Genomic DNA, 26,859 nt, shown 5'->3' on the forward strand with positions numbered 1-26,859 from the left:
CATATTGTTCCCGTGGCAAACAGGAAATAAGAAAAGTATTTTATAACGAAAAAAAGGTTTTAATCAAATAAGACAACATTTCAAGTCAACTCAGTGTAAAACAAGTGCCATGTTGTATGCCCATTGTGAAATTGTATAGATACATTATCGATTCCTATTATATTAATTTCAAAACACTAATGGACATTTTTATAAACAGCCGCTTGCATTGTACAGCCTGCTATCTTGTAAATGTAAAGTGTAAATCATTAACCCTTAACTTGGTAAGGTACATTAGACTGTACATACATTTCAAAAAAAATTTACTGGTTAAATAATAATACTTTTTTGTTTTGTTTTTATTAAAAATATTACTAAATAATTTAGAATTAGTAGAAAAATATTTTCGTTGTTGCAACACTGAACAACACATGTCAAATTCAAAATGGCTTCGAAACAACAAAGTGTTGGCGGGACCCGGGTAAGTTTTTGCGTTATAAATTACTTTTTAGCTCAAAAACTAATAAAAAATGGTGTGTTATTTGATCTAAAAACTATGTATTACTCAAAAAGTGGTTTTATGCGTTACTGTGTCAATTTTTATGGCCGATTTTGGTTGAAACAAATGTATGTACACTGCACTGCACGTTGCCAATAACACACTAAAATACTAAAAATGAACTATGGTAACCACGCTGTACATTGCTAAGTTTACACAGTTTTTGTTTTTCAACGAATCGGCAGTTTTTGTTTATTTATTTTTTTACCTTCTCATAAAAACTGTCTGCTTTGAACTTTTTTTTTTCTTTTTCCGCCTGCAGAACTTACAACTAACTCGCGCCCATAAGATCTTGGCTTTGGTACCCGCTCAAAACGCATGCTCTGACGATAGTTCCACATCTGATGAGGAAGCAAATGCTTATATACCGCCTTCACCAGATACCTCTGATCCACCTTCAATAGCATCATCACTAAATTATCAATGGTTAAAAGCAGTATTTCGTCACAATGTATCTCTTGAAGAAAACTTATACAATCTCCATCAAACACAAATAGAGACAGTACTGGATTATTTTTATTTCTTTTTTTCTCCTGACTTAATTACTGACATTGTTTATAATACAAATTTATATGCAGTTGAACAACTAGGTCGATCTATTCAGCTGACAGAAGATGAGATTAAAAGCTTCCTGGCCATTCAAATCATGATGGGTATAGTACAGATGCCAGCTTATACTGACTATTGGGCAAGAAAAACAAGATACCCTCTCATTGCTGATCTTATGCCTCTCAAAAAGTATCAACAAATACGTCGATATATTCATTTTGTTGATAATACTTTGCAAGATTCAGACCGTTATTTCAAGATTCGCCCCCTAATGGAGAAAATACGCAAAAATTTTCTGAAAATTGAAGAAGAAGGAAAATATTCCATTGACGAGATGATGATACCTTATAAAGGTCGTAAAGCAGGTAAACGAAAGCAGTACATAAAAATGAAACCTAAGAAATGGGGGTTTAAGAATTTTGTCCGTGCGGGTGTTTCGGGTATCATCTACGATTTTATTCTGTATGGTGGCGACGATACCTTTCGTGGACTGACTTTTTCAGAGAAAGAAGCTACAATTGGTTTAGGAGGTATGGTAGTGCTTGCATTGTGTCAAACTATAAAGAAAAAGCCGGCCATTGTGTATGCTGATAACTTTTTTATGTCGCCTGAACTAACATATATTCTGCGGGAAGAATACGGGATCCTTAGTCTAGGAACAATAAGGACTAATCGTCTCAGAGGCTGTCAAGAGTTATTGCCAACTGACAAACAATTAAAAAAGAAGAAACGCGGTTCTAGCGCCCAGGTGGTTTGCAATAAGAATAAGTTGGCAGTCGTAAAGTGGAACGACAATAAAGTGGTTACACTTATTAGCACCTACATAGACTCGTACCCCTTAGAAACAATCAAACGATACGATAAGGATGAGAAAAAGAAAGTAGATGTAGAATGTCCTCAAGTGGTCAAACATTACAACAAACATATGGGAGGGGTCGATTTAGCAGATATGTTGATATCGTTATATAGAACTCCCTTCAAAAGTCACCGTTGGTACTTGGGAATATTTTCACAACTTGTTGATATGTGTATAAATAACGCTTGGCTCCTACATAGAAGAGATGGGAAGAAGACTTCATTGAAAGATTTCAGATTTGAATTGTTTGATGGGTTGTCTAAGTCTAATAGAATAGGAACAAACCAAAACGTTACAGACGATACAGGCGAGAATCTGAAAATCCATAAACCAGTCTCAGTCCGACCAACTGATAGCGTCAGATTTGATAACACAGGTCATCTTCCAGAAGCAGGTAATGAAACAATGCGTTGCAAATATTGTAAGTGTGGAAGAACATCTGTCTACTGTATAAAATGTAACGTACATTTGTGTTTTGTTGTGGGAAAAATAAAACGTAATTGCTTTCGTAATTTTCACCTAAAATAATAAAGAATAATTTAAATATTTCCTCCTTTTTTTGAAATAAATTTATAATAACCTGAATAATGTAATTCATTATGTCCTTGGTAGTGTACACCAAAATGTACAAACAATTTATTTATAATATTTCTGTAAAATTGGCAGTGTACATTGTGATGTACTTAAGTTTTCTCGAAACCTAGGATACCTAGATTTTTATTTTTATTTTTCTCAAGTTGTCCATTCATAAATTAAACAAAATTTATCAATAATTTCCTTTTTTTTCATATTTTTAGTTCTTGCCAAGTAAAGGGTTAAACAAGAAGCTTATCTCTTAATTATGTAAGCATCGGTAAACGGACCCAAAAATTATACATATACGATTCAAATATCGTTGTAACGAAAATGGATTCTTCTCAGATTTTGTTGAGAACTTCGTTGCGAGTCTTGTAAATATAACAAACCGCTGAACTCAAGTATCATTCATTAGTAAATTGTAAAATAAAACATCTCGAATAAATCTATTTTTTTAAAGGATTTTATAAACTGATTTGGCAAGCAATCTCTGAAGGAGTGATTAGGACATGTACTTAAAACTATATATCTTTTTGAAGTTACCTTTCCTCTCTTAATCTAAAATAGTGATTAATAACAAACTCCCAATATTTAATATTATTTGCTCTAAAAAAACCAAGTCCGTGACAATTACATTAATAGCGAAACTAACGACCTGAAAACACAATATCTTATAAATCATATTTGAGCCATAATTGCTCGGATATACAGACTAAAATGCATTATGATAAAATATAAATGATCGTTTTTATGTAAATTATTTGTTTTATTTTGTTTATATTTACCTTTTTATTTTTAGAATATATCACCTACTCTAATTGAAAAATCAAATTAAGGGACAGTTCTTTCAACAACATTCGCTATTGTTATTCGTTCGTCAAGACGTCATGGTGTGTAGTTAAAGAACAATACAGGCAGATATACGCAATTTCAATTGTAGTATTTCTGTAAATTTTATCTAGTTATAATAATAGACCAGTAGAAATTATGATATTGAAAATTATATTTAGAAATTTTCATATAAACCAAGTTCGCTTTGAGCATGTTTTAGATTTATTACAAAACAATATATAATAACCAGGAACAGACTTTAGGAACACACATTGTTACCTTTTTGAATAAACTGTATAATTATAAGAATATACGAGTATATAAAAATTTTATAAAAGTTAGCTAACTTCATATGAAAAACACTCGTACTATATCTAAAGTATAGCTCCTTAATAAAATCTTACCAAAATACTATAAATACCGCTTCACCAAGTCACATTTCCAAAGTATAATGTTTGAATACGTACTGAAGAAGGCACAAAAGTACATTAACATAAATAAGGTACATTGTTTTACAGTAAAATAGCAGAATAATTTCAATGTGGTATTACAAATGACGAGCATTACAAATTTTTATTTAAATTTTATTTATCTCACTGAGGCTTATGAGAAAAAAAATTATGAATAATCTTTTGAAGTATAAAAACAATCTCCTATAACTCCAAATTCGGTTTGTGTACAACAATGACGCTTCATACAATAGTTTTGCAATATGACATATAAGACCAATCATATAAGAGTTTGGGCTTAAGCCAAAAAACACTAACGTTAGTACTTTTTGTTGTCTAAGTATTAAATGCTTTCAATTTGAAATTGTATATTTTTTGTATTTATTGGCCATAAATAATAAATATATGAATGAAAAAAATATATTTTTAGAGAAAAAACACCTATAATTAAAATAGGTTTTTCGAACTTTAATAATTTTTCATTGACAAATATTTTCACAACATTTGAAGCAAATGGACAAGGTCGAAATTAAGTAAAGAACGACTGTCAATGTAAAAAAGTTTATTATTTTTGCATTTTAAACAAGAATTAAAACAATATAATTTTTTTCATATATTGATAATATTATTAAAGACAATATTTTTATTTAGATACAAAATATATGTGTGGCCATATAAATAATTTAGCTGCTCATAAAATATCAGCTGATAGACACAAAGCTGTCAAAATTTTAAACATCAGTTATAGATTATATTACATATATTTGAAGGAAACTGAATGCCATAAATAATATCAAATTATAAGAATGTTAACCTTAAGTTTACTTCGAAATAGCACATTAAGGTTGCTATTCCAACAGCTTCCTAAAAAAATTACCACTGAATGCGGTTCAGAGAAACTTTTGAAAGAAAAAGTTGAAGGTTTGTAATTAAGGCAAAATAGATATAAAGATACTTTTATATTTGAAATAACTGGCATAAACGTCGAAAAAAATGTATTACTTTCAAGTAAATTATCACAAGACCAATCTCATCTTATCACTTTGTTCCTATGTACCTACTATTTCAAGCTATTTAGAAAACTTTGTCACTTTCAAAGATAAACCTTATAAAAACTTAGTTTGTATAGACAATAAGGTTTTTATAACTTTTTCATGTTTTAAAAGTCTGTCACTATTATTTATCAGTAAAATTACCCCTTGAAAACAATATGCATTAACTCGTGTTGTTAGAATTACTGTGAAACTGCCAAGAATCAAAATGTGATAATTATAAATGGTTTGAGACTCAAAGCAAGGACTGCTAATACAACCTAAAATCAATCTTGATATGGCTCAAACAGCAACAACCACAAACTTTCATTTGTACTCGTCTCATTAATTAATCAGTTTAAAGGTCCTTTAAATGTATATTGACATATTTAAAAGCACCTATAACAAAACTTTTACATAATTACTTAATTTAAGATAAAATTGATCGGAATATAATGCAATAATATTACTGGAGCTTTATTGAGGACAACTAAATTATTTAAATTTCAATTGCATTGACCTGTTTCTGGTTTAAAATTTATGTAACTTCCTGGTCATGACTACTAAAAAACTGATAAAAACAGCTATATCTGAAGTAAATGCTCTAACAAAATAAATCAATGGATTTTGAAATACTTTTTGTATTATCTTATCAAATACTTAACTGTTAATATAATAAACCTCTGCAGCCTCAGGTGACCCTAACTATATTGAGTTCCTCCCATCCTGGAATCCAGATGAGGAAGTGGATCTCCGTGCGGACGTGTCGCGGCACATGCGGGTAATACCGGACTTCGTGAATGAAACGGAAGAGGCGGCACTGCTGGCCGACGTTGAACCCAAGCTTAAAAGAATGCGCTATGAATATGACCACTGGGACAATGTATGTCCAGGTTTTATTGTATACACACTGATAAACAAACACAAGGTCCATTTTGTGGCACGTATTGTCTTAGTAAGCGCAGCTAAATATCCTATCGCCACAACTAACCATTACATTAGAATAAAAAGGAAATTTGGAACTTTTTTTGGGTGTTCTCATACATGCAACAACAAACATCTGAACAGCTACTACACGTAACTGTTTAATGATTTAGAAGAGCCCATATCTGTAACATGCAGACAATCCAGTGCAATCAAGTTCTGTTTTTGTTTAGAGGTTACAGGTAAGTACACATCCTTGACTTGGAAGTTGTGAACAAGAGATTCAGACTTAAATAAAAAGTTACGATTCAGTGATAACATTTAAATTTGTGTGGGTAATTATAATGTCAATATAAGGCTAACAATATGTATTTTGTCATAACGAGGCTGTAATTTTGTACATTGATAGATTCTGTAATTATTTATACATAGGCTATAGAAGGCTACCGTGAAACGGAGCGAGATTCTTGGAGCCCCCTGTGTTCAGAGGTGTTGTCCCGAGTGCGGCGTTTGTTCCCCGCTGGAGCATCACTGCTGCCGCAAGTGCATGTCCTTGATTTGGCCGCTGCCGGGCATATTAAACCCCACATTGACGCTGTCAGAGTGTGTACCGAGTGATTGTATTTACAATGTATTTACTGTACTGTACTGTATTTACAATGGCAATCAATCAAATACTTTTTTTATATCTTAAGACAGAAAAGCCTTGAGATTATTGATATTTAGTTTGACAATGTTCGTTCGTAACAATTACAATATTGAGATCTAAGACTTTCGCAAATATTCATTGAAATAAACTAATATTTTCGGATTTACTGTGCGGTTTTAATTATTTTAACTACACACTGCCGACGTTTGCAGCAACCGTGATCATGAGCAGACGGTTGCTGCAAAGTTAAATATTAGTTTTATTTCAAATACAATATTATGCTACAGTTTTGCGGTAACACTATTGCTGGGTTATGTCTGCTGTCAAGCGCCGTGATGCGTCTTACACACGAAAAGAAACCGCATATTCAGTTGGACGCGCTGCTGGAACGACGAGCTCTCTACATCATGAGGTAAAGAATACAGCCAACGAACTTAAGTTATGTAACAAAATAAATTAAAATTCAGGGCTACTATGACGTATCTGTGTTTAATTGCTAGCGGTGTGGCTCGCTACGAATTCTCTCATGCGGTTTTGGGTGGTGAGCACAGTTTCTTTCGCGGGAAACGTGTCATCCGCGGACGGCGAGTCGCCGTGATATGCAGAGAACAACCCGATAAGTCTACATCTGGGTAGTGAAAGTATTAGTTATTGTTGAGTTTTTAATCTATTTTCCCCTCATTTCATTTACAAACAATTTTTACTTTGAACTTAATTGAGCTATTAAAATGATATCGTTATTTAGCTATATATAATTTTAGTGTCAGTATTATAGACAAAATTTAGGTATTGTTTTTTTAATTAAGATAGTTTATAAATATACTCATACAGTTTGTACAGATAATAAATTTTTATAAATGTTGACCAAAATATGTTGTTTTCTTTAATCTAACATTCTATTAATTAAAAATATCGTATAGTTTAACAAATTTATTTATTTAAAAATAGATCTTCATATGTATGTGTAATATTCTGCAGTCATTTCCTCTAAATATGAAGTCCATAATCCCTCGTGTATAGGGAGTGCTAATTTTCGTCATATTCGTCGAGCGCCTCCAGCTCGAGGTACTCCACGTCTCCGTCGAGCGCTCCCTCCCCTTCCTCCGCCCCCTCCCCAGTCTCCATTGTGATGGTCCATTCTGGTTCCTCCTGCTGCGTTTCGCGGCGATGAACACGAGCATGACGCTTTAGAGCCGCCACTGACCCGAAACTGAAAAAGCAAACATTATAACATTTTCCTTCTCTTAATTTCGGATTCTCAAATTTTTTAATTCATGAATTTTGTCCTCAATGGATATCACAATAGATGAACGTATCTCTTTGAGAATACTGTTAACAAACCATTAATTTGAGAGATATGAACTTACTAGAGCAGATTTGAGTAGAAAAATATTTTAAATAATAATACAATTCATACTGTGTATTAGTAAAAGATATTTAAAATTATATTCAGCAATATACTTTATAAGAACAATAAGTTATGTTATAAAATATAATACATGGAAATATTTTAAATTAATAACAAAACAAATGAAACAAATGAAAAGCTAAATCTCCATATAAAATAAGCAATATAAGAACTGTTTGTCATATTATGGCTCGATAAGGAATACCATAAAAATGTTTTCTGGACAACCCAACATTTTTGGCAGAAAGTGGATTTGTAGGCGAGGGACATGGAGAACATTAACCGTCACACAATAAAAATTAGGGTGGTCCCTAAGTATGTAAGCATATGTAATAATGCAATCAATCAATTAAATGACTAAAGAGGCAGTATATTTCACAAGACATTAAACATAGCTAATGCCAATTTATAAATGTATTTGGAACAGACAATAAAATAAAGGCTTAAATTACATCTACAATGAGGACATGAAAGCATGACAAATAAGATTTATAAGCAGTTTAATAGTTTTATGCATATACTTACATGCGTCCACAGTGACAAGTGGTGGATGGTGGTTGTTCCGAGGTTGGGTCAGGCACGGAACCCGCATGCTGCTTGCGGATGTGAGACAACAAGTCACCTCTGGGAATATTAACATAACTAATTGAGCACGATTTAAATATAATACTTAAGAAAGTACATAAGCCTATCGACAACAACTTATATTTGAGATGCCTTTACTGAAGAACTATCGTCCCATTTTTTTTAAATTTCATGGAAATTAATCATTGAGAAAGGTTTATATTTTTGACTCAGTGGATTTATATACATATATTAAATTCGAAGAGAAGATAACTGGAAACGTTAGTGTTTTTGAAAGACAGTAAATGGTAAAATGTTTCAACCAATGAATAGCCTGAATTATTTGAAGAGCCTACCTATTTGCGAAGCGCAATATGCAAGCATCATAACCGCAGACGAACCGCTCGGCACAGCGGTGAGACAGAGCATGGGCCGCCATCTGAGCTCGAGTGGAGCATTGCACGAAACATTGCGAGCAGAGCAAGGGCGGGTCCCTCGAGTGGGATGCCGAGGCGTGTGATGATAGCGAGCTGCGCGACATACACCGCACACCACACCCTGGGATCGGACAGCGAGACGGGCACGACTCATCCGACTCGTGACGACGCAACTCGGAGGCATTCTATTGTTACAGAAAACATTAGACTGAATCAAACATAAATACTAATTAATATTATTTGCCAACATAACCTTGATTATCATTTATGTTTCAATTGTCTTTTATATAAACAATACACTTATATCAACTCTTGAACCACAACATAAACAGTATTAGGTACATTATTATAATCTGACCATGGCTAGACTACAGCTTAGTTCTAAATTATATTCTTGATTACATGTATGCTTAAAATATGGTAGCCTTAACAGATGTTGTATATGGATGATTATATGGAGGTATACCTGGAATCTGTTCCGACAGAGTTGGCAGATGAGTCCAGGAGTAGAATGTTCAGCTGCATGGTCTCGAAGTGCCTCTTTTTGTGCAAACTGTGCGCCACAAGTCCAGCACGAGTGTCGAGCACCGCCTGGGTGACTTGCTACATGCGATCGATACTCAGCTGCATGCTAATCAACCATAAAATGAAATAAGTTATTTTCAACAAACTTTAAAAATTGATCTCATTTTTGGATAGTTCTTTTTTATTTTGTATACAAACCTCATTACCTCATATTTGTTCCAAGTATAATCTTAATTTATTAATTCTTTTCTGCTTAAAAGGATCCAATTATATAGAAAGACATGAAGAAGGGAAAATTTTAAGTGTCATTTTATGTCTAAATAGGGGAATGTGAACATCACTTGGGAGTTGGTATTTTGTTTCATGATTACATAATGAAACCTGACATAGAAGAATAAATAAGCTTAAAAATAAAACTAAGACATGAATGAAATGCAAGCCCTTTGAGTTAATAAATCTATGGTACAGAATTATAATTTCACCTGCACAATAGTACAACGGTACCTTTTATTTATTATTATCTATCCACAGCTACACATTCCATTACAAATTAATTATTCCTTCAAAGCATTATAGTACTTTTATACCTATAAAAGGTTAAGATAATGCAATTTAAAGAACATTAATTACCTGGAACGACATGGGACATATAGAGCATTGGTACACCGAGTCCCCACAGGCATTTCTAGCTTTTTCAAGATCCTCATCATCAGCATCAGCAGCAGCAGCTGCAGCTAAGGCGTCTCGTTCTACCATTATAATATCGTCCTCACTATATGCACCTCCAGAGTTCACACCCGGTCCACCGACCACGATGAAAACATCTACCTTCTGCGTTAAATCATGTAGTCTTCTCCTCAAAGTACGGATTTTCTCACTTAATGGAGGAGCTGTTCTGGATCCTAAGGCAGAACTAAACTCATACGCTTCAATGGCGCGACGTATGCAACTAATACAAAGCCTCCCTTCGGGAACAACCTAAAGAGCAGAAAATCTACTTTAATTAAAAAGTTTTAGAAAGTTTTTTTTAATATAGACAACTTTAAATCATACCTTATAATTATTAATTTGCAATAGCATCGTTCGTAAAGACACTTGCATTGGCGGAGCGCCGGCATCGTGTTCTTCTGGCGTGAATAGATCTCCGCCACCACCGCACACCGAACATGTTTCCGCTTCTGCTTCCACTTTCAATACCGCTGTATTCATTTTATATTAAACAAAGTTATTAAACTAAGTTTAAAATTAACTTATGTAGCATATTTCTTATAACGCTCTCAAAACACCTATCCGCTGACGCCTTTGCAATTCAAAATGACATTTTACAGCTCATTTATTTAGCTATGGCGATTAAGCACTCACAGACTATATTAAAAGCTGTTTATAAACACGCATTCCTGTCGTCAGTGACACTTTTAGTGATTTTAATTTTTAAATTTCATTTATAAATAACTACGCAGACATTTTTTCCCAAATAAAAAAAAATACAAAAGAAAACAACTAAAGATTACACTGAATTATCCATAGACATTGTGACTTCTACAAAAATAAAGTTAAGTTACCTTAAGGCTTACACTTATTTTACATACACATATATATGTTTTTTTGAGTTCTTGAATTTTTTTGATTTGAAAGATGTTAACAGTTAGTTGTGTTGCTAAGCACTCGGTTTTAGATTGAACTACGGTTGTCGGTTGATGATGGTTTTGAAATTATTAAACCCAATGTTTTATTTATATGATATTTTGTTAAGACAGACAAGTATATTTCTCGAAACAAAAAGTCATTAGAAGCTACAAGGGAAAAGAAAGAATGAAGCTTCAATAAGTCATAATGACTATTTTATAACTTAAAAACTGTATTGTACATTAAAATATAGGAGAATCCTAATTAAAATATTGTGTAAATGTAGGTAACTTAACAAATTTACCATACATTTGTAAATAATTATTTTACTATAGCTAACTGGATAGGTATTAACTATTAAGTGGTGTCAAACAACGAAATATATTATACATAAGTACAATGTTTTTTAAATAAAATCAATCCAGTTTAATTGTTATTTTATGTTAATGATAATAGTTATGTATTACAAAAATCTTATCTTTTTTGTTCTTAAAAATTATCAGGTATAATAAAAAAATAGAGTTACTCTTTATAAGTACTGCTGTGCCAGGAATACAAACAGCCTATATTATTATATAACCAGATATTACATAAGCAAAACAACCTTAGCTTAAGATCACTTCGTTTTGACATATCGTAATTGTATAATGTCTTTGACACTTTGCTGACTGACATCTACCCGCCATTATTTGTTTGTAGTTTGTGCTAAACTTTGGCGTCGGTTCAGAACTTAAAATCTTATCCTTTGCCATCTGAAAATTTGCGGATATTAATTAATATTTTATTTGTTACTGTGATATTTCAACATTAAATATGTCTATTGGTGTTCCTATTAAAGTACTTCACGAAGCGGAAGGCCATGTAGTGACTTGCGAAACAAATACCGGCGAAGTTTACAGAGGGAAGCTAATAGAAGCTGAAGATAATATGAATTGTCAAATGACTTTGGTAACGGTTACATACAGAGATGGGCGAGTGGCACAGCTAGAAAATGTATATATAAGAGGTTCTAAGATACGTTTTCTTATATTACCGGATATGTTAAAAAACGCGCCGATGTTTAAACGACAAGGAAACAAACCAACCGCTGGTCGCGGTAAAAGTGCTATACTACGAGCTCAAGGTACCTGAGTAATAGTTTCTGTTGGTAGATCTTTTCTTCTTGACTTGTTTAGTAACAATTTTACTTCCCGTTAAGTTGAAAGTTTTCGATTTGGTTGCATTTTAGTCGGTTAATTATCCTTTCCACCTCAAATTGATTGTTTACACATTAAACATCAGCCCTTATCAGCTCGAAATGTGACTAAAGTTCAAAAGAACTTTATTTAACTGATTAATTATAAACATTATTGTACAAATTTTTATAAACTTTAAAATCACAACAACTCTTATGGTCCCTTTTCTTTTGCTATATTATAATGTATGCTTCAAACTTATTGGTTACCTATATTGATAGGTTACTTGCTGTAATACTTTGGTAAAAAAAAACAAAAGCTGACTTTTAGTAGGTTATGTCTCTTACATCAAGTATTTGGATGATGTTGTTTTTATAATAGTATATTTTCATTCTAGCAGCGGGTAGAGGTCGTGCTAGCGGTCGAGGTGGAGGACATCGTGGAGGATGGCAGGGTGGCTCTGGACCATCGAGGCGGTAGAATATGTAATCACACTGCCCCTACTGCAGTTTTAGAAGCTACATTTATAAAAGAACATGGTATATTTATTAGCTATGTATAATAAATAGTGAAAATGTTTTGTTGTTGTAAGTTTGTACCAATGACAAAATTGAAAGTTGCCTTCTAAGTACTTCTTTACATAAGTTAAATAACAAACTTTCAAATTTTAATTATACATAAATTACTGTTTCCTTATAATATAGGAATTATTAGAGTATACAGGTCAGTTTCTAAGATAATGTAAGAGGTGTGAGTGAGTTTTCAATAAAAATTAATATAAGTATTTATTTTTTTATTTCCGCCAACCTTGTCCTCACCACACAGCATTTTTGCAAATGCAAATAGTCTAGATTAATCTTAATAATAAATACATTGATGGACAATGAAATATATTTCCAAATCTATTCAATATTAGGGTATTACAATAATAAATCTATTGCAATATTACAAGCTTAGCTATATTATTCCTCAATAACATTTTAGCTTTCATTTTTGCTTAAATATTGTTATAGATCTTACCACTACCACTTATTTACTGCAATGTTCTGTAGAACAAAACTCTGTCTTATCTAAGGATGGTATTTTGTTATTGTGTGTACTCGGTGGCTTCTTCCGGAATATGAGGGTCAATTCTTTGTAGAGTCGTTGCACTGGCAGCTCTACCAGCAGAGCTAGAGGTAATGCAGCTGCATAAGACACCACCGCCACACCAAACCACCCATATATCTAATTAGTTATAAAAAAATATTTTAATCGTCATACATTAGGTTTTGCGCTTATTCTGTACACAAATATAGGATAAAACGAAATTAATATTTGTCGACCTGAGACCCTAGTGAAGGTTGGAATACGAATTTGTGTTTGTCTTTCTTTGTACAATTTATTAAAATGATAACCACTACTCATATCAAATGATTCAAAAATTAATGTACTAAATTATTTCACCTTCGTTAGATTTATGTAGCAACTAAAGATATGCTATAACTTTTTGTAATTAAGAAGAATCCTGTTGAGAATAAGTCCTTATTAAATAGACCGTACCGCATACTGTCTGTCGAGTTGTGTGGGCGTGAGCCGTGAGCCCAACAGAGCTTTGTTAAGCGGCATGTGTAGTAGCAGCGCTCCGAAAGACAGACGAGCTAACGCAGCCGAGGAGTGAGACAGCCACGTTCGCCATGGAGCTAGAATAAGGAGAAGCTAAGAGTGTTGGTATAGTATTTTGTAAGATAAATAACAGAGCAGCGACAATACTTATGATTAAAATGTAGGTACTAATTAATTTTTAACAGTGACAAGATTCAGAAAACGTAGGGTACAGTCATATAAATGCATGCGAAATTCTTGCCTACTATTAATAATAAGTATACGTGCTAATGTTTTCTATCATTATGTATTTACAGGATGGTGTCAGGGTTGGAAAAATATCCTTACACTTGATTCCGTGTATGGCTCCGAGGAGTGCTAAAGTGACGCAGAGTAGAAAGATTGGTCGCTCCAAAGCTGCCAGCAACGCCGCTACGAGTCTATTAGGCGGACCAGCTCCTAAAGCCATTGGAGAAAGCGCCGCCCAGCACAGAGCAGCCGGTGCCCCCGCCACCGACACCCATCTAAATAACTGACGGAAACATAATTTTGTTTAGCCTCTAAACAGAGAAACCATGGAATCCCAGCTAGAAACATCTTTTTCATAGATGTGTACCGTAAAGAAAAAAAATATTACAGAAGTAATAAGAATGTTATTAATAATAGGTCAGCCAATATCCTATCTTTGTTTATTATTCAATACTTTTAGTTTCGTAGATGATGGCAGATGATGGCATATATTTAAGACTAAACAGTATACAATATAGATATATAAATATATGTATATAGTAGGTATATACACAAAGACACAATCTTATCTTAATATTACGCAAATATAAATAATAGGTAAATTAATCCCATCGCCACGTTTCCTTTCACAATAGCTAACCAATCAGCCCTAATTGAGCGCAGTTAGATTTCCTTGGTCGTATTACCCGCAAATCAAGTAATATCCTAACAAGATAATTTCATTATTAAATATATAATCAAATAATTTTTATGTAATTTGTTATAAAACATAGTGATGTTTAAAACAAAATATTAAATATTATCATTAACAAAAAGTTATCAACTATTACTATTTGTGGATTGGAAACAAAAAGACTTGCACTAATTGCACTTTTCAGATTAACTTATGTAGTTTTCATCAAAAATCCTATAGGCTGATTTACAAAACCGTCATAGCCAAAAGATAATTAAAAAGTTAGCATGCCTATATTTTATTAATATTTTATAAATACTTTTTTTTTCTAATTTTCATTCAATTTCTAGTGATTACAGTAATAAGCGAGGATATGAGTGAAAACTACAACTAATTAATTTATTTAACAGATAGTTTTAAAGTTTTCTTTCATATACCTAGGTTGACACCACAATTTACATATGTTCCAAGATTTATGTAAAATATGGTAACAGTCTGTGTTAAGTATGACAGTGAAAACTCGTCTTAAAGGAGCTATATAGTTATTTATTGTACACTAGGCCTTAAACTCGTGTAATATAATAAGCGAGTAATGTACCGTGAAAGGTAAAATTTACGGAAAATCTAACTGCTGGTTACGATGGTGGCACTTCCTTGTGGCGACTGTGTACAGATTACATTAAAGAAAATTACCATTACTTAAATAATTTAAACAGAATATGTAATGTTGAATATTGAAAAGTAAAAATATTTTAAGTTGAGTATACAACAATATAAACGAAAAGTTATTTTGTAATGTACCTATTAAGAAAATCTAGCTCTTAAATGTGTTGCCCAATACATAAGCAACTTTAATAGTCGTTACAAGCAGCCATCCGCGTGACGCAATATAGCCCGAGTGAAAGTACCTAGAGACTGGTACAAGCTGGACCTACATCCCTACAGATCTAAACGGCACAAAATGTATTATATGGAATAAGTTACATGAAAGAAACTTTGTTTCGGAGAATTAACCTACATATAAATGCCGCTTTTTACTCAACCACTGTAGTTGAACAACTACAAAGGGCAAATAAAGACTTCACGCAATTTCAACTTAAAAGAAAGTAAAATAATTTATATAATAACAATGCTGCAGGTTTTATATTTCCATATTAACTTTGTTATTACAAAGATCTATATTAATAGTTACATGATAATTGTGAGTTTCCATTCGGTACACGTTATTTGAATAGTTCATTGGAAAGGGCTAATTCGGCTTGAGAAAGAAAGTTCAGTGACCCCAGCAATACAAGCACGTGTCAGTAGGTCGATCAAATCGTTGATACCTGGTGTTCGAGTAGGCCGGAGCGTGGCAGTCGGCGTTGAGCATGTGCCAACAGCAGGCCGGCTAGCGCTCCTGGCGCATTACCCAAAGGAGACTGATACAACCAGTTGAAAGATGCTTCTCCGCTGTACTGCAGACGAACAGACCTAGTAGCACAAAGTAAAGAATTTATTACATTGTTTCATACAATATACGTAGTTGACGAGTTGTATATTCAACAATGGGTCTTGTAAAAATAACGAATCAGTATTAAGTAATCCAAGATCATCTCCTATCATCATGCGTTAGCTACATTCACTGGTAATATGTTTTAATTTTTGTGCTTACTCTGGATTATGTAGGACGAAGGTGGGCACGAGTTTCCACATATATGCTAGTACCGTCAACGTTGCAGAGACGACACCGAAAAGTACAATCAGCAATCGAACAGCACAACGTCGACCTCGTAATAGTAGTGTCAATGCCAGTGACAGAGCATACAACTGCATGTCGGCTGCCAGATACCTGGTATCCATTAAGTTTTTGTTGAAAATTTTGTATTCCCTTTCATTACATAGAAATCTAAAACATGTATCTAAGTACTATTCTCACAAACTGAGTCTAGAGAAAATGAAAGAATTTATTCATCCTACTAACCAGGTCTGTATAAGGCACTTATCATCCCTGATGAGAACGTTGTTGAGGTATAGAAGGTGAGTCCACCATTTCCTGCGACAGATGTCAGCTTCAGCGGTGACAAGTGGCGTCCACATTGGGCCCTGTCCCAGACGCCACCACCACGACGATGCGAACCATAAAACCATGAAATAGCTGGGACTCACCCTGGATCATATGCCCAAGATTAAAACTAATTAATTTTATGAATTTATAGATTTTGAAATGTTTACTATAATTTATATTTTACTATAGTTTATCACTATGTATTCAATTTGTAAATATCACAAAGAAATGTTGTGGTATAATTAAAAATCAGGCCAATACATTTTCTAATAGTATAACTATAATGCATATGTTCTTTTAATTTTTTTTACTGGTAATAAATTGATGAATTTTGAATTAACTTAACCTAATCGCAGTTTTATTTGAATTACTTGAGATTTGTACAAACCTAATTATCCTGTTAATCATAGTATCGAAAAATGTGCTGAATGGTGGTAGGTGGTTCTTTTGCTCCAATATTTTGTGGGCGAGAAGGAAGCTAGCCATCAAGAAGAATATCTGCACTACCAGTGTGCTGTTTGTCATCAGGATCACATCACCCTCATGACGCAACTATATCCATTTTAACATACACAAAAATTAAAAACGTCATAAAATAGCATCAACAAGTTATACAGAGGTTTACGAGTACACTAACCTGTTCAAATATCCTCGTATTTTCAATGTAAGAAATAGTGCCGAGCCAACAAACGTGTTCAATGATGACGCATAGCATACAGAAGACCCTTAGACCGTCAAAGGAGCGAAGGTCCAGTTCCCTGGTCGCTGGGGCAGGTGTTACTAGGGATTGCCACGATTGACGCAATGACCACGACAAAGCCCAACCACAACCTGTCATCATGGTTAACATTTGACCATATAAATATTATTAGACTGTTATAATAGGTTTAATCCTGCCTAGTTAGCTAATGGAAAAAAATAAGTAGTTTGGGTTGTCTTTCGAATGTTCGCGTTTTATATGAAAATGGAGTAAAAATTAAAAGCCTTTTATAGGTTGAATTTTAAAAAATTTGGATTTTGCATGTGTTTTTTCAATTCTTGCTAAGCTAGAAGACTTTAAATGAAAATGTGTAATTTTCTCATTTTTTTTCGATATCTGGCAATCGTCAGTGGGTTTCAGCAATTTGAAAGAAATATATTTGAGTAAGAGCCCGTGAACCCCAGATCTACGTTATTTTATAAAAGCTGAAAGTTTGTCAGTGGTTGCTCCTTACACAGGTAAGAACACACATCATCTACTTATTACCCAAGTTTTATATATAAAAATCAGCTTATATACTATAAAATAAGTAAAATTATAATTTCATGAACATTAATTTTGTCTGGCAAGGGGCTAAATAATTGGACTTCATTATTTGATGTATTTAGATCCTTATTTTAGACACCTTTAGTTCCTTTTACCCGCCAAAGCCACTATAACCCAAACCCCATAATTGTCTATCGTTCTTACCTGTGTTGGGAGCATCCACTGACAAACTTTCAGCTTTTATAAAATAACGTAGGTCTGGGGTTCACGGGCTCTTAGACCATAATATTTTTAAACGCTTTTTGCAAATAGATTGTATAAAAATCTGGTATAATAAATTAAATTTAATGTAATTGTTGTACTTTAAAAGGCACATTTGACATTATTGATTTTCTCAATAGTATTCAAAATATTTTTAAGGATAAATGAACGGAAAGCAAATAAAAATTATTACTAGATCTTGTAGAGAATTGACATCTGATATGTAATTTTTATCAAAGTTTCCGTCATTTCAAAAACCTAAACTTTTTTAATTACGGTATTGTCACTCTTTTTTTAGAAACACTATTTTACAGTTTTTAATGTTTATAATTCGATAATAATTAACAACGCAATGTAAATGTATTGCAATGGAAATGTATCCATGGTAATCTTACTTCCTATATTATATATTTTCTCGTGAAGTACACGTTTTTCTCTGACTTTTCTCTCGTCACGGTCAGTGGGAAAAGAATGGTTTGCGCAATCGCTGTGCTCTCTGCCGCTCGCGTAACAATTTTGTTAATACTATAGATATTCAACTAAAGCTACTCATTTAATATTAGTTTTTATTTTTCCTAAGGATTCAAATTTAAAAACAATGTGTAGAAACGTAATCACTGATTCATAAAAATTTTGATTTATTATTCAACGCTACAAATTGATCCTATAAAATTAGTGATTTCTCTGAACAATTTTTTTTGTGCTTTATTAGAGTCTTACCTTTCTTGACATGAGCTGAGAGTGTTAGGTCAAGTACAGTACTGATGATCGCAAAGGCTAAGAGAGCCGCTAACACAGCAGCGAACGCCTGTTCATTCCCACTTAGAGGTGTATATTCAGTTCCTCTAGTGCAGTACTCCAATTTATACAACCTAGCCGATAGGTTGTAGGAAGATGTGGTGCTTGCATTTATACAAGTCTCGAACCTGGAGCCAACGAAATAAAAATAGTAAGCTATATTCTAACACTTGTAATCAATGTTGTGCTATTTATTACTCCTATACATGAAAAATAGTTACCACATCTCCAAGGAAGAAGTCTGATGTTGTTGACATGATCGCGGCAGACAAACACCGCGGTGAAGGCGAGTATGGTTAAAGTTGTCCACCCAATTAGCTGAGTATTGCTGTAAACGTATTCCTTTCTAGTGACTCTTGAAATGTGGAATTTTATAAAGGCATATTACATTATAATGTTAACATAAGTTCCTAAATGAAATAATTCTTCGCAATCGCAACAATCGATAATAATGCATTCCAACGCATGCATCGCGACCCTTACAATCGGAGCGGAACTTTGCTGATGAAACTATTTTCACACTGCCTTTCTATCTATTAACATATTTTTGTTTTAGCTTGATCACGTTTAATATAAAGATTCTGCCAGTAACAAAAAAGAATAGATTTTTAGTTATTTAGTTAACCTTGAAATAAAGCATTACAAATCATTTGCATTTTTGTGTATCTTTCAGAAAAAAACACATAAGACTGCAATACAGTTTTGCAATAACTAAAGGGAAATCGCAATCACAAAAACCATAAACATTTCCTGTTAGATTCGCTGTAAAAGTGTCTATTTAATATTTAAATAAAGGAAACATATATTAAATATCACACATTGCCGCGATATTTACAGATATATATATAATGTTTATTGCTTACATAGCGTCACTGGGAGAGATTAAATTTATTAAGACCTACAGCATTCTGTTATAGTGAAGATGATGAAAATATCATGCATAGCTAATATGCAATTTATACCTAATCAAACTAAATGTATATAGATTGCTTTAACATGTTATAGTCATTGCGTCCCTAGACTCATTCAATATTTCCATAGGTCATTTGTCCTTGATTCCTTTTTTACCTTCATGGTCCGAAATAGAGGATGATCGGTGGTGGCGGTGAGCTCAAAGCTGCCGAGGCAGTAAACTCCGCGTGTTGCAAGACATCCTGGGAACTCCTCAAGGTCAAAAAGACGCGGCATGGCGTAGTATTCTTCATCTGGATAACAACAAATATGCAAGTATATTTTTCACTATTTTTAGTTCCATTAAATTCACATCAGTAGAACAACAACAAATTTTATTACCGTTACAAGTTAACTTACGGTAATTTTATATGCATAATAATTTTCTAATATAAATTAAAGTTTATAAGAGACATTTATGTTTTAGTTAAAAATAGATATTAACTAAAAATACTTTTATACTCATACATACATATACTCATCATATAAATAAATTGTTATTGAATAACAAAATTTTGTTCCCTGGTCCCTGGTGAAATATTTGTATATATAAATCACGAGTCCAAAGATAGTTATGGAGTTAGTGATATGCAGACAAACATTTTTGGATTATATTATTGCAATCAAAAGTAGAATGTAGCTTTAGTAAAAGCTGAATGGGAAATGTCTTTTTTTTTTAAATTATAATAGTTAACTATAATTAACACTTTAAATACAAGTACTTCACCACATACGTATGTATATAACATTTATATACATACAATAAAAAGTGATTTCTTATTAGTAGAAAAATATTTGTTCCCTTTTCTAGTTAATTTCAATAAAATAAATTAGTTTTATTTCAAATATTAATTGAGACAGTGTTGTTTTAGCTAGAAACATTTTAGAAATTAAATTGTCAAGAAACAGCATTTTTTTTTAAACTAACAATAGGTACTTCTAATACTTTTACTTTCTGGTTTCGTTAAAATATACGTTGTTTAGAATTCGGTCTTAAAAAGCGAAATGATATAAATATGTGAAGAAAATCTATATTTTAGTCTAAAACAGAAATAGAATGAAAAATGTTGATTTAATCAATTTATTATTTTATATTCATTTAATTAATACATATATATCTATATATAATTGATTTCACCACTTGCATTTTGTAATAGATTGTATTTTAAGCTTAATAATAAATATAAATAAAACCTACCACTGAGATCGTATATAATATCTCCATTTGTCCCCACAGCTTCTTTTTTTGTAGCTAGAGTATTTTCTTCACCATCAGTATTTATCGTGCTATTTGCTGCGTAAAGACTCGCCGGTTTTATGTCTTTATTTAGTATTATATCTTCTGTGTTTTGGTCGTCACAGTGGGCGCAGGCGGCGCACGCGAGTACGAAGTAGAACGAGCGCACCGACATCGCAGTTAATGCACACTGCCGGAGCTTGCATAACTGACTGACTTCTTACTTTTTCGTGGTGTGGTTACTTGTGGAAGCAGTCTCTGTGTAGGAAAATTTAATTCTCTCTTCAAATTACTATAATTATAAAATAAACTATCACAATTTCCTAACCTACACAAAATGAATTGAAATACTTCTAATAATGGGTTTTAAGAAGTTACATAAACGCTATGTGACAAATCTCACAGCACTAGTTACCGATCATTGCTAAAATCAATAATTAGGAATCAGAATTTCTGATTATAATCAGAGTAACGTAATCCAGATTTTTGGGTACCTAAAATATATTGTAGTTAGGTTTCATAATAAAGTTCTTGGGAGATATTTTTGCTGATGTTCTTTCCTTTACATATAGTTTTATGATTCAGTACATAATAAAAAAATCTACTTACTGTTAGTTTTAAATATACTTCGAGAAACAAACTCACTATAGATATTAATCGCTAAACTAAATACAAATATTTTCAATTTTATCGTTCTTGAATGTTAACATATTCTGGTATTCATGAAATCGTTAAGAAAACTGAACATAATATGTATTTAGACAAGAATTTCAAACACCTAAAAACGTTCCAACATTTATATGAATAGTCTTAATAAGTTCACTCCAGCAGTGGTTACCGATTTAAAGGTTTTTAGTAAAGTTACCCTGAATTTCAATTATACTATAAGTATATCTGAAGTCTACGATAATCTGCAAAATTATAACATTGGCTTCAAGATATACGTATACATACTTAAATATTCATTATCAATTTGAATAATTATCAAAGTATATTTCTATGAATCCATATTAAAGTAGTCAAGAATTTGTTATCCCAAATAATATTTATTATTTCATTTCATTGCTGCTACATAGCATTGTTAATAAATCGTTTCCGGATTCGAGGGACGGAGATGTGAAATGTTAATTTGACTGATATTGTAATATAATCTATTAAAACAAACATGACGTAATGAGAAGGGCTCGCATAGACCTCATTAACACAATTTATCTCCCTTTCTACCTGCCGTTGAGCTACAAAACTCACGGAATTATATAACTTCATATTGTAGGCAATGAAACTCCACTAAACTATAGGCCAATGTCTAATCTAAGAATTTAGTGATTTTAGGAAATAAAATGCTGAAATAAAAACAAACTGACTATATTTACAAAGCTTCATGTATTTTCACCAAAAAGTATTATAATAATAAACATATTATTTGTACGAAATAAAAGTTTTTGTTTTGATTTTACTACTTTTTAGTAATTGGGTTAACACGAAGATTTATTGTTATGTAATTGCGTTTAAGTACTGCTTTCCATGAGACGAAACCTTTTAGCATTCCACGGACTCACCGTGTGGGTTGCAGAGCGAGGAGCTCCAACAGTGCCTGAGGTGTAGGTTAAAGGGGCTGATATCTAACGCGCGTTAAACGCTAACCTCCAACGTCCAAATTCCTCTCTCTACCTAACCAAATTTGAAAAGAACCTACTGGGGCTGCCTTCGAAGTACGTTTCAAGAATGAATTGATATTAGTTCTGGACTGGCCCAAGTCTTTTAGTAGGTAGTAAAGAGATTTTGCCGTTATAGCTCTCGCTCCCACTTCCACGTACCACGTACAAATCCACGACGAACCTCTTTCGAGTGAGTTCGTTTGTGAGCTCGTAATATTTATTGACCTTGATGGTATGGTCTTTGGGGATGTTGATTTCCTAAAGAATCGTAAGCTCTATTATCACAACGCGCTTTAAAATTCGCGAATATATAAATATATCTAGTCTTGAGCCCGACACACAAATATCCTCTGGGATTTTGTATTGTTTCTCATACGTATCCAACATTATAGTCCAATTCGAAGCCGCTTTAAGGAGAGAGTAAGGCTTGACGTTTGATTTTGTAGCCCTACCTTCTCTCACAAAACCTATTGATCGCTCGTTTATGGTTATTTCCCTTTGCGCTCTGGCTACCGAAAGACTAACCGCTTCACGCATGTTTTCCAGAACCCTATCGTGACGACGCGAGTATTGACTGCTATCCAGGAGTACCTTACATTCCACCAGCAAATGCTTAGCAGTTCCAACTGCCTTCCCACAGATATAGCAAGTTTTTTCAATACCTTTACCCCATCTTACAAAATTACTCTGATCAGGGAGAGTCATTTGTAACGCATTGAAATAAAATTTCAGCAATATTGGCGATCAATCATGAATTAAGGTGTACCGTTTTAGTGCTAATGGGATGCAAAAATCTCCTATGTCTAACTACTCTTTCTGCATCTCTAAACTAATTGCATAAATCTTATATTTATATATCTCGTCTCGCCGAATAAAAGACTTCAATATATTCGTATCTTGGGCTTTCTTACTTGATCCTACCCCTTCACTGTTAATTTGTGCTCCTATTATAAACTGCTTATGGAATTGAAGTCGTGACTGGGGCATCTTTGTCTTTTGGGAGCAATGTAACGACTTCATCATAGAATTACCCCGGGATATATCTCTTGGAAACTCTTAGGTGTTTAAAGAGCTCCGATGGCCTTTTTAGACTCATCCCAAAACATTTCCGATCCCTGAAAAAAGCTGATGAATAAGCATTTAGCGCCAGCCCGAGTCACACCTTCAACATCTTTATGACGCCTCCATGTAATTTTAACAAAAGGATTTTATTAAAATCATAGACGAGGAAAGGAATTGAAGTTTAATTTATCTATCGTGTACGACTAAGAAACTCTAATCTATTTTGAATTTCAAACAATGAATGAAGTAGTCGTGTAAACCCAGTTAATGAATGACATTCACGAAGTCATATTAAAGAAAGTTTGGCAAACACATAGAAATAAGTGATTGACAGTTTGTTTAAGTACTGTTAATGAAGGTAGGATTGCTGAAAGATCTGTTGGTATTTATTCGTAATCCAAATTAATAAGTTTGTTATAATTAAAACATATGCGGCTCCTGATATACAGGTTAAAAAACTTATAGTTCAAAGACAACAAAAAGGGGATATGTGAACAAAAGAAAGAAATAGAATTCAATATATTTCCTAAGCTTCTCCGCTGGTGGCGTGACCCGTTCGGTTACACGGTGGTTAGGCTAGTTTAGTGTTAACGCAACCGCGCGTCGCCGGCGTGCTGGCCGCTTCTCAAACCAGTCCTATTTCCATTGCTTTTACTATTTTGCACTAAAATCACAACTAGTTTATTAATTTATTCATAAAACAATGACAAATTTACTTCGATGTTATATAAAAAATGGAAAAATAGTAATTTACATTATGTTAAAAAAGTCAACGATAGACGATAAAACTAAAAAAATTGTTTTTAATAATCAATAATAGATATTATTTGAAAACTAACTAATTATGTACCAGATTAGAAATAAAACTAAGGACAGGAGCATTATTTAATAATTACATACGTCCAATAGTGTAATTATTCATAATGATTATAATCTCGTGTAAATCTTGGCTGGACTTACTGGACTTCTGTCTTTATTTTAGTGTTGCCTTTTGCGCCTCAGTTGAAGGACAATATATTATAAGAGTAGTCAAGGAGCTCTAATTTTTTAAATATTTTTTACTGGAAATTGATTTACTGTAAATTAACTGGAAAAAAGTTCAAATGCAAATGTTGTCATCGCAAAATCTTATTTATTCGTTTCGTATTCTATATTTAATATTTAGCTGTACATTTTAAAATTGTGTTCTATTTATAGATCTAACGATTTTAAAAAGAAGGCCGCATACTTGAGTGAGTCTTAAGTTAAATGTACTATATTTTGTTATTTTAAAAAAAGTATTAAATAAAAAATAGTGGCATATATGTATATACAAAACATATAAATTTATACATATAAGAAATACTATAATAATTAATCAATAACTATAATTTTAAAGTAATAAAATTCGCAGATAACTTTTATGGATACACACTTAGATGAAATATAACACATACTTAATATTCAATACCCACATAAGTGCATGGTTAAAACTACTACTTTATTCTTTTTTGGATCGAATGTTCTTGGATATATTTTTTTTATTCACAAACTATAGCGACTTACAGACTTCTCCAATTTCAAAGTCAAAATCACTTCTCTCCTGAATCCGATGTGACACAAAATTTCTCAAAAATTACACTTGGTAAATATAGTATGTAGTAAAAAGATAGCTATTTCCCACATCACAAATTTTATCCCAGGGAAAATAGTCAGCATAGAGCAAGTTTGGAAGAGAGACGAAGGTGTCAAGTACGGAAGGCCGGGAACCTCTATCCGAAATTAGGACACTGCTAAAGATTGAAAACGTTTCTATAAAAACCGCTTTTCGCATCCAAATTGTGAGTAAGATTTTTGTATGGGCCTAATAATAAATTTTTCTTTCTCCTATAGAGTAAAGGGCAATGACATCTTACCTCACTCGTCGCTCTAGTTGCCTAGCTAAGGGCTAGAGTCTCTCAGAGTTCCGCTCTTTTCGACATATTTGTCCCAATTTTTACGAGTGATATTCTGTTTCCAATGAATCAAATATTTTTAACCCTCTTCGCGTTCTTAGAACATCTTATCTTATCGACGCTAGTCTTCAAAAAACGGCCAATGCCGTAAGTAAGTAGTGTAATAGAGGGTAGAGATTTGGGTATCTCGATAAAAGCAGTGCAGCCCTGAGTCTTATTCGCTCTCTAGCTAGGTGAAATAATTAAACTATCTATCACATCGGATAACACACAGAAATACAATTCATAAAATATTCAATAATATTCTAGGTTTCACTCTCATTGTCCTCCGCAAACGACGTCCTAAGTAGAGGTAACCCTGAAATGGATAAATTCCCTTAACGTCTTAACCTCCAAAGCTTAGGTCCAATATAGATTGTTTACTTTCGTCTACATTACATAAAAAATCTGAAAAGTGTAATAGAAGAATATGAGTTCTTTTTTTTTTTAAATATAAAATGAGTTTAGACAATGACCGTAGTATTGAGCAGAATAATAGAATTAGTTACCTTTCCAACACTAACGACAAAAGGATGCTCTAACAGGACCGCTTAATTATTGTCGTAAACTTCCCAAGTCGATTATTTTATATTTAGAATCCTAAGACGTGTCCCGATGTCAATGGACTCCTGGTAGTTTCCAGTCAATAGTTCGCCATGGGATACATGAGGCTCAACTATATCCGAAATGAAAGTTGAAGAACTTACGGGCGATTGTCGTGCTTCAACAGCATTATGTGTTTTTAGATGATGGATATACCAAGCTCGTCTCTTGTAATTTTTGACGCGTTTAGGACCTTTCAAGTCCGTATTCGCGCTGTTTTCGCCGTTTACATCGACTGGTAAATAGATTTTTCGCCTCCCCTCTCGAAATGAAACGATTATTTCATCGGAATAGTTAGTGTAGAGCTAAGAATGCTCCTGGCTTCCCTTTTTGTACAATCTATTTATTTCGATTACCATATTTTTAGTGCCACCATGGA

The 26,859-nt window shown here is 33.0% G+C and overlaps 5 protein-coding genes across 7 annotated transcripts; 3 read left to right on the plus strand and 2 right to left on the minus strand.

Annotated features, from left to right (window-relative positions):
• The first annotated feature begins 274 nt into the window (after positions 1-274).
• LOC133319995 (piggyBac transposable element-derived protein 2-like) lies at positions 275-2,489 on the plus strand. The gene is made up of 2 exons (XM_061526479.1): positions 275-460; positions 801-2,489. Exons 1-2 carry the CDS (start codon positions 425-427, stop codon positions 2,469-2,471), a joined length of 1,707 nt encoding a protein of 568 aa, XP_061382463.1. The 5' UTR covers positions 275-424; the 3' UTR covers positions 2,472-2,489.
• Positions 2,490-4,510: 2,021 nt separating this feature from the next.
• LOC116778011 (alpha-ketoglutarate-dependent dioxygenase alkB homolog 7, mitochondrial) lies at positions 4,511-7,273 on the plus strand. Of its 2 annotated transcripts, none has more exons than XM_032671852.2 (5): positions 4,511-4,720; positions 5,520-5,713; positions 6,187-6,357; positions 6,691-6,815; positions 6,904-7,273. In XM_032671852.2, the coding sequence occupies exons 1-5, from the start codon at positions 4,606-4,608 to the stop codon at positions 7,037-7,039; spliced, it is 741 nt and encodes a 246-aa protein (XP_032527743.1). In that variant the 5' UTR covers positions 4,511-4,605; the 3' UTR covers positions 7,040-7,273. The 2 variants fall into 2 exon arrangements, with proteins under 2 accessions (XP_032527743.1, XP_061382345.1); XM_061526361.1 differs by having other exon boundaries at positions 5,526-5,713.
• Positions 7,274-7,318: 45 nt separating this feature from the next.
• On the minus strand, positions 7,319-10,659 carry LOC116777796 (zinc finger protein 668-like). The gene is made up of 6 exons (XM_032671516.2): positions 10,391-10,659; positions 9,968-10,315; positions 9,279-9,443; positions 8,732-8,997; positions 8,337-8,435; positions 7,319-7,613 (listed from the first exon to the last, which is right to left on the minus strand). Exons 1-6 carry the CDS (start codon positions 10,544-10,546, stop codon positions 7,430-7,432), a joined length of 1,218 nt encoding a protein of 405 aa, XP_032527407.1. The 5' UTR covers positions 10,547-10,659; the 3' UTR covers positions 7,319-7,429.
• Positions 10,660-11,605: 946 nt separating this feature from the next.
• LOC116777945 (small nuclear ribonucleoprotein Sm D3) lies at positions 11,606-12,922 on the plus strand. 2 transcript variants are annotated; one of them, XM_032671762.2, is made up of 2 exons: positions 11,606-12,086; positions 12,539-12,922. In XM_032671762.2, the coding sequence occupies exons 1-2, from the start codon at positions 11,777-11,779 to the stop codon at positions 12,616-12,618; spliced, it is 390 nt and encodes a 129-aa protein (XP_032527653.1). In that variant the 5' UTR covers positions 11,606-11,776; the 3' UTR covers positions 12,619-12,922. The 2 variants fall into 2 exon arrangements, with proteins under 2 accessions (XP_032527653.1, XP_032527652.1); XM_032671761.2 differs by having other exon boundaries at positions 11,610-12,086; positions 12,536-12,922.
• Positions 12,917-21,420, minus strand: LOC116777944 (nose resistant to fluoxetine protein 6-like). The gene is made up of 12 exons (XM_032671760.2): positions 21,146-21,420; positions 20,065-20,201; positions 19,218-19,324; positions 18,919-19,124; positions 17,329-17,522; positions 17,080-17,243; positions 16,608-16,793; positions 16,299-16,475; positions 15,973-16,117; positions 14,071-14,254; positions 13,681-13,820; positions 12,917-13,365 (listed from the first exon to the last, which is right to left on the minus strand). The coding sequence occupies exons 1-12, from the start codon at positions 21,357-21,359 to the stop codon at positions 13,168-13,170; spliced, it is 2,052 nt and encodes a 683-aa protein (XP_032527651.2). The 5' UTR covers positions 21,360-21,420; the 3' UTR covers positions 12,917-13,167.
• Positions 21,421-26,859: the final 5,439 nt, after the last annotated feature.

Source organism: Danaus plexippus, chromosome Z, assembly GCF_018135715.1.
Source record: "Danaus plexippus chromosome Z, MEX_DaPlex, whole genome shotgun sequence".
Classification (NCBI taxonomy): domain Eukaryota; kingdom Metazoa; phylum Arthropoda; class Insecta; order Lepidoptera; family Nymphalidae; genus Danaus; species Danaus plexippus.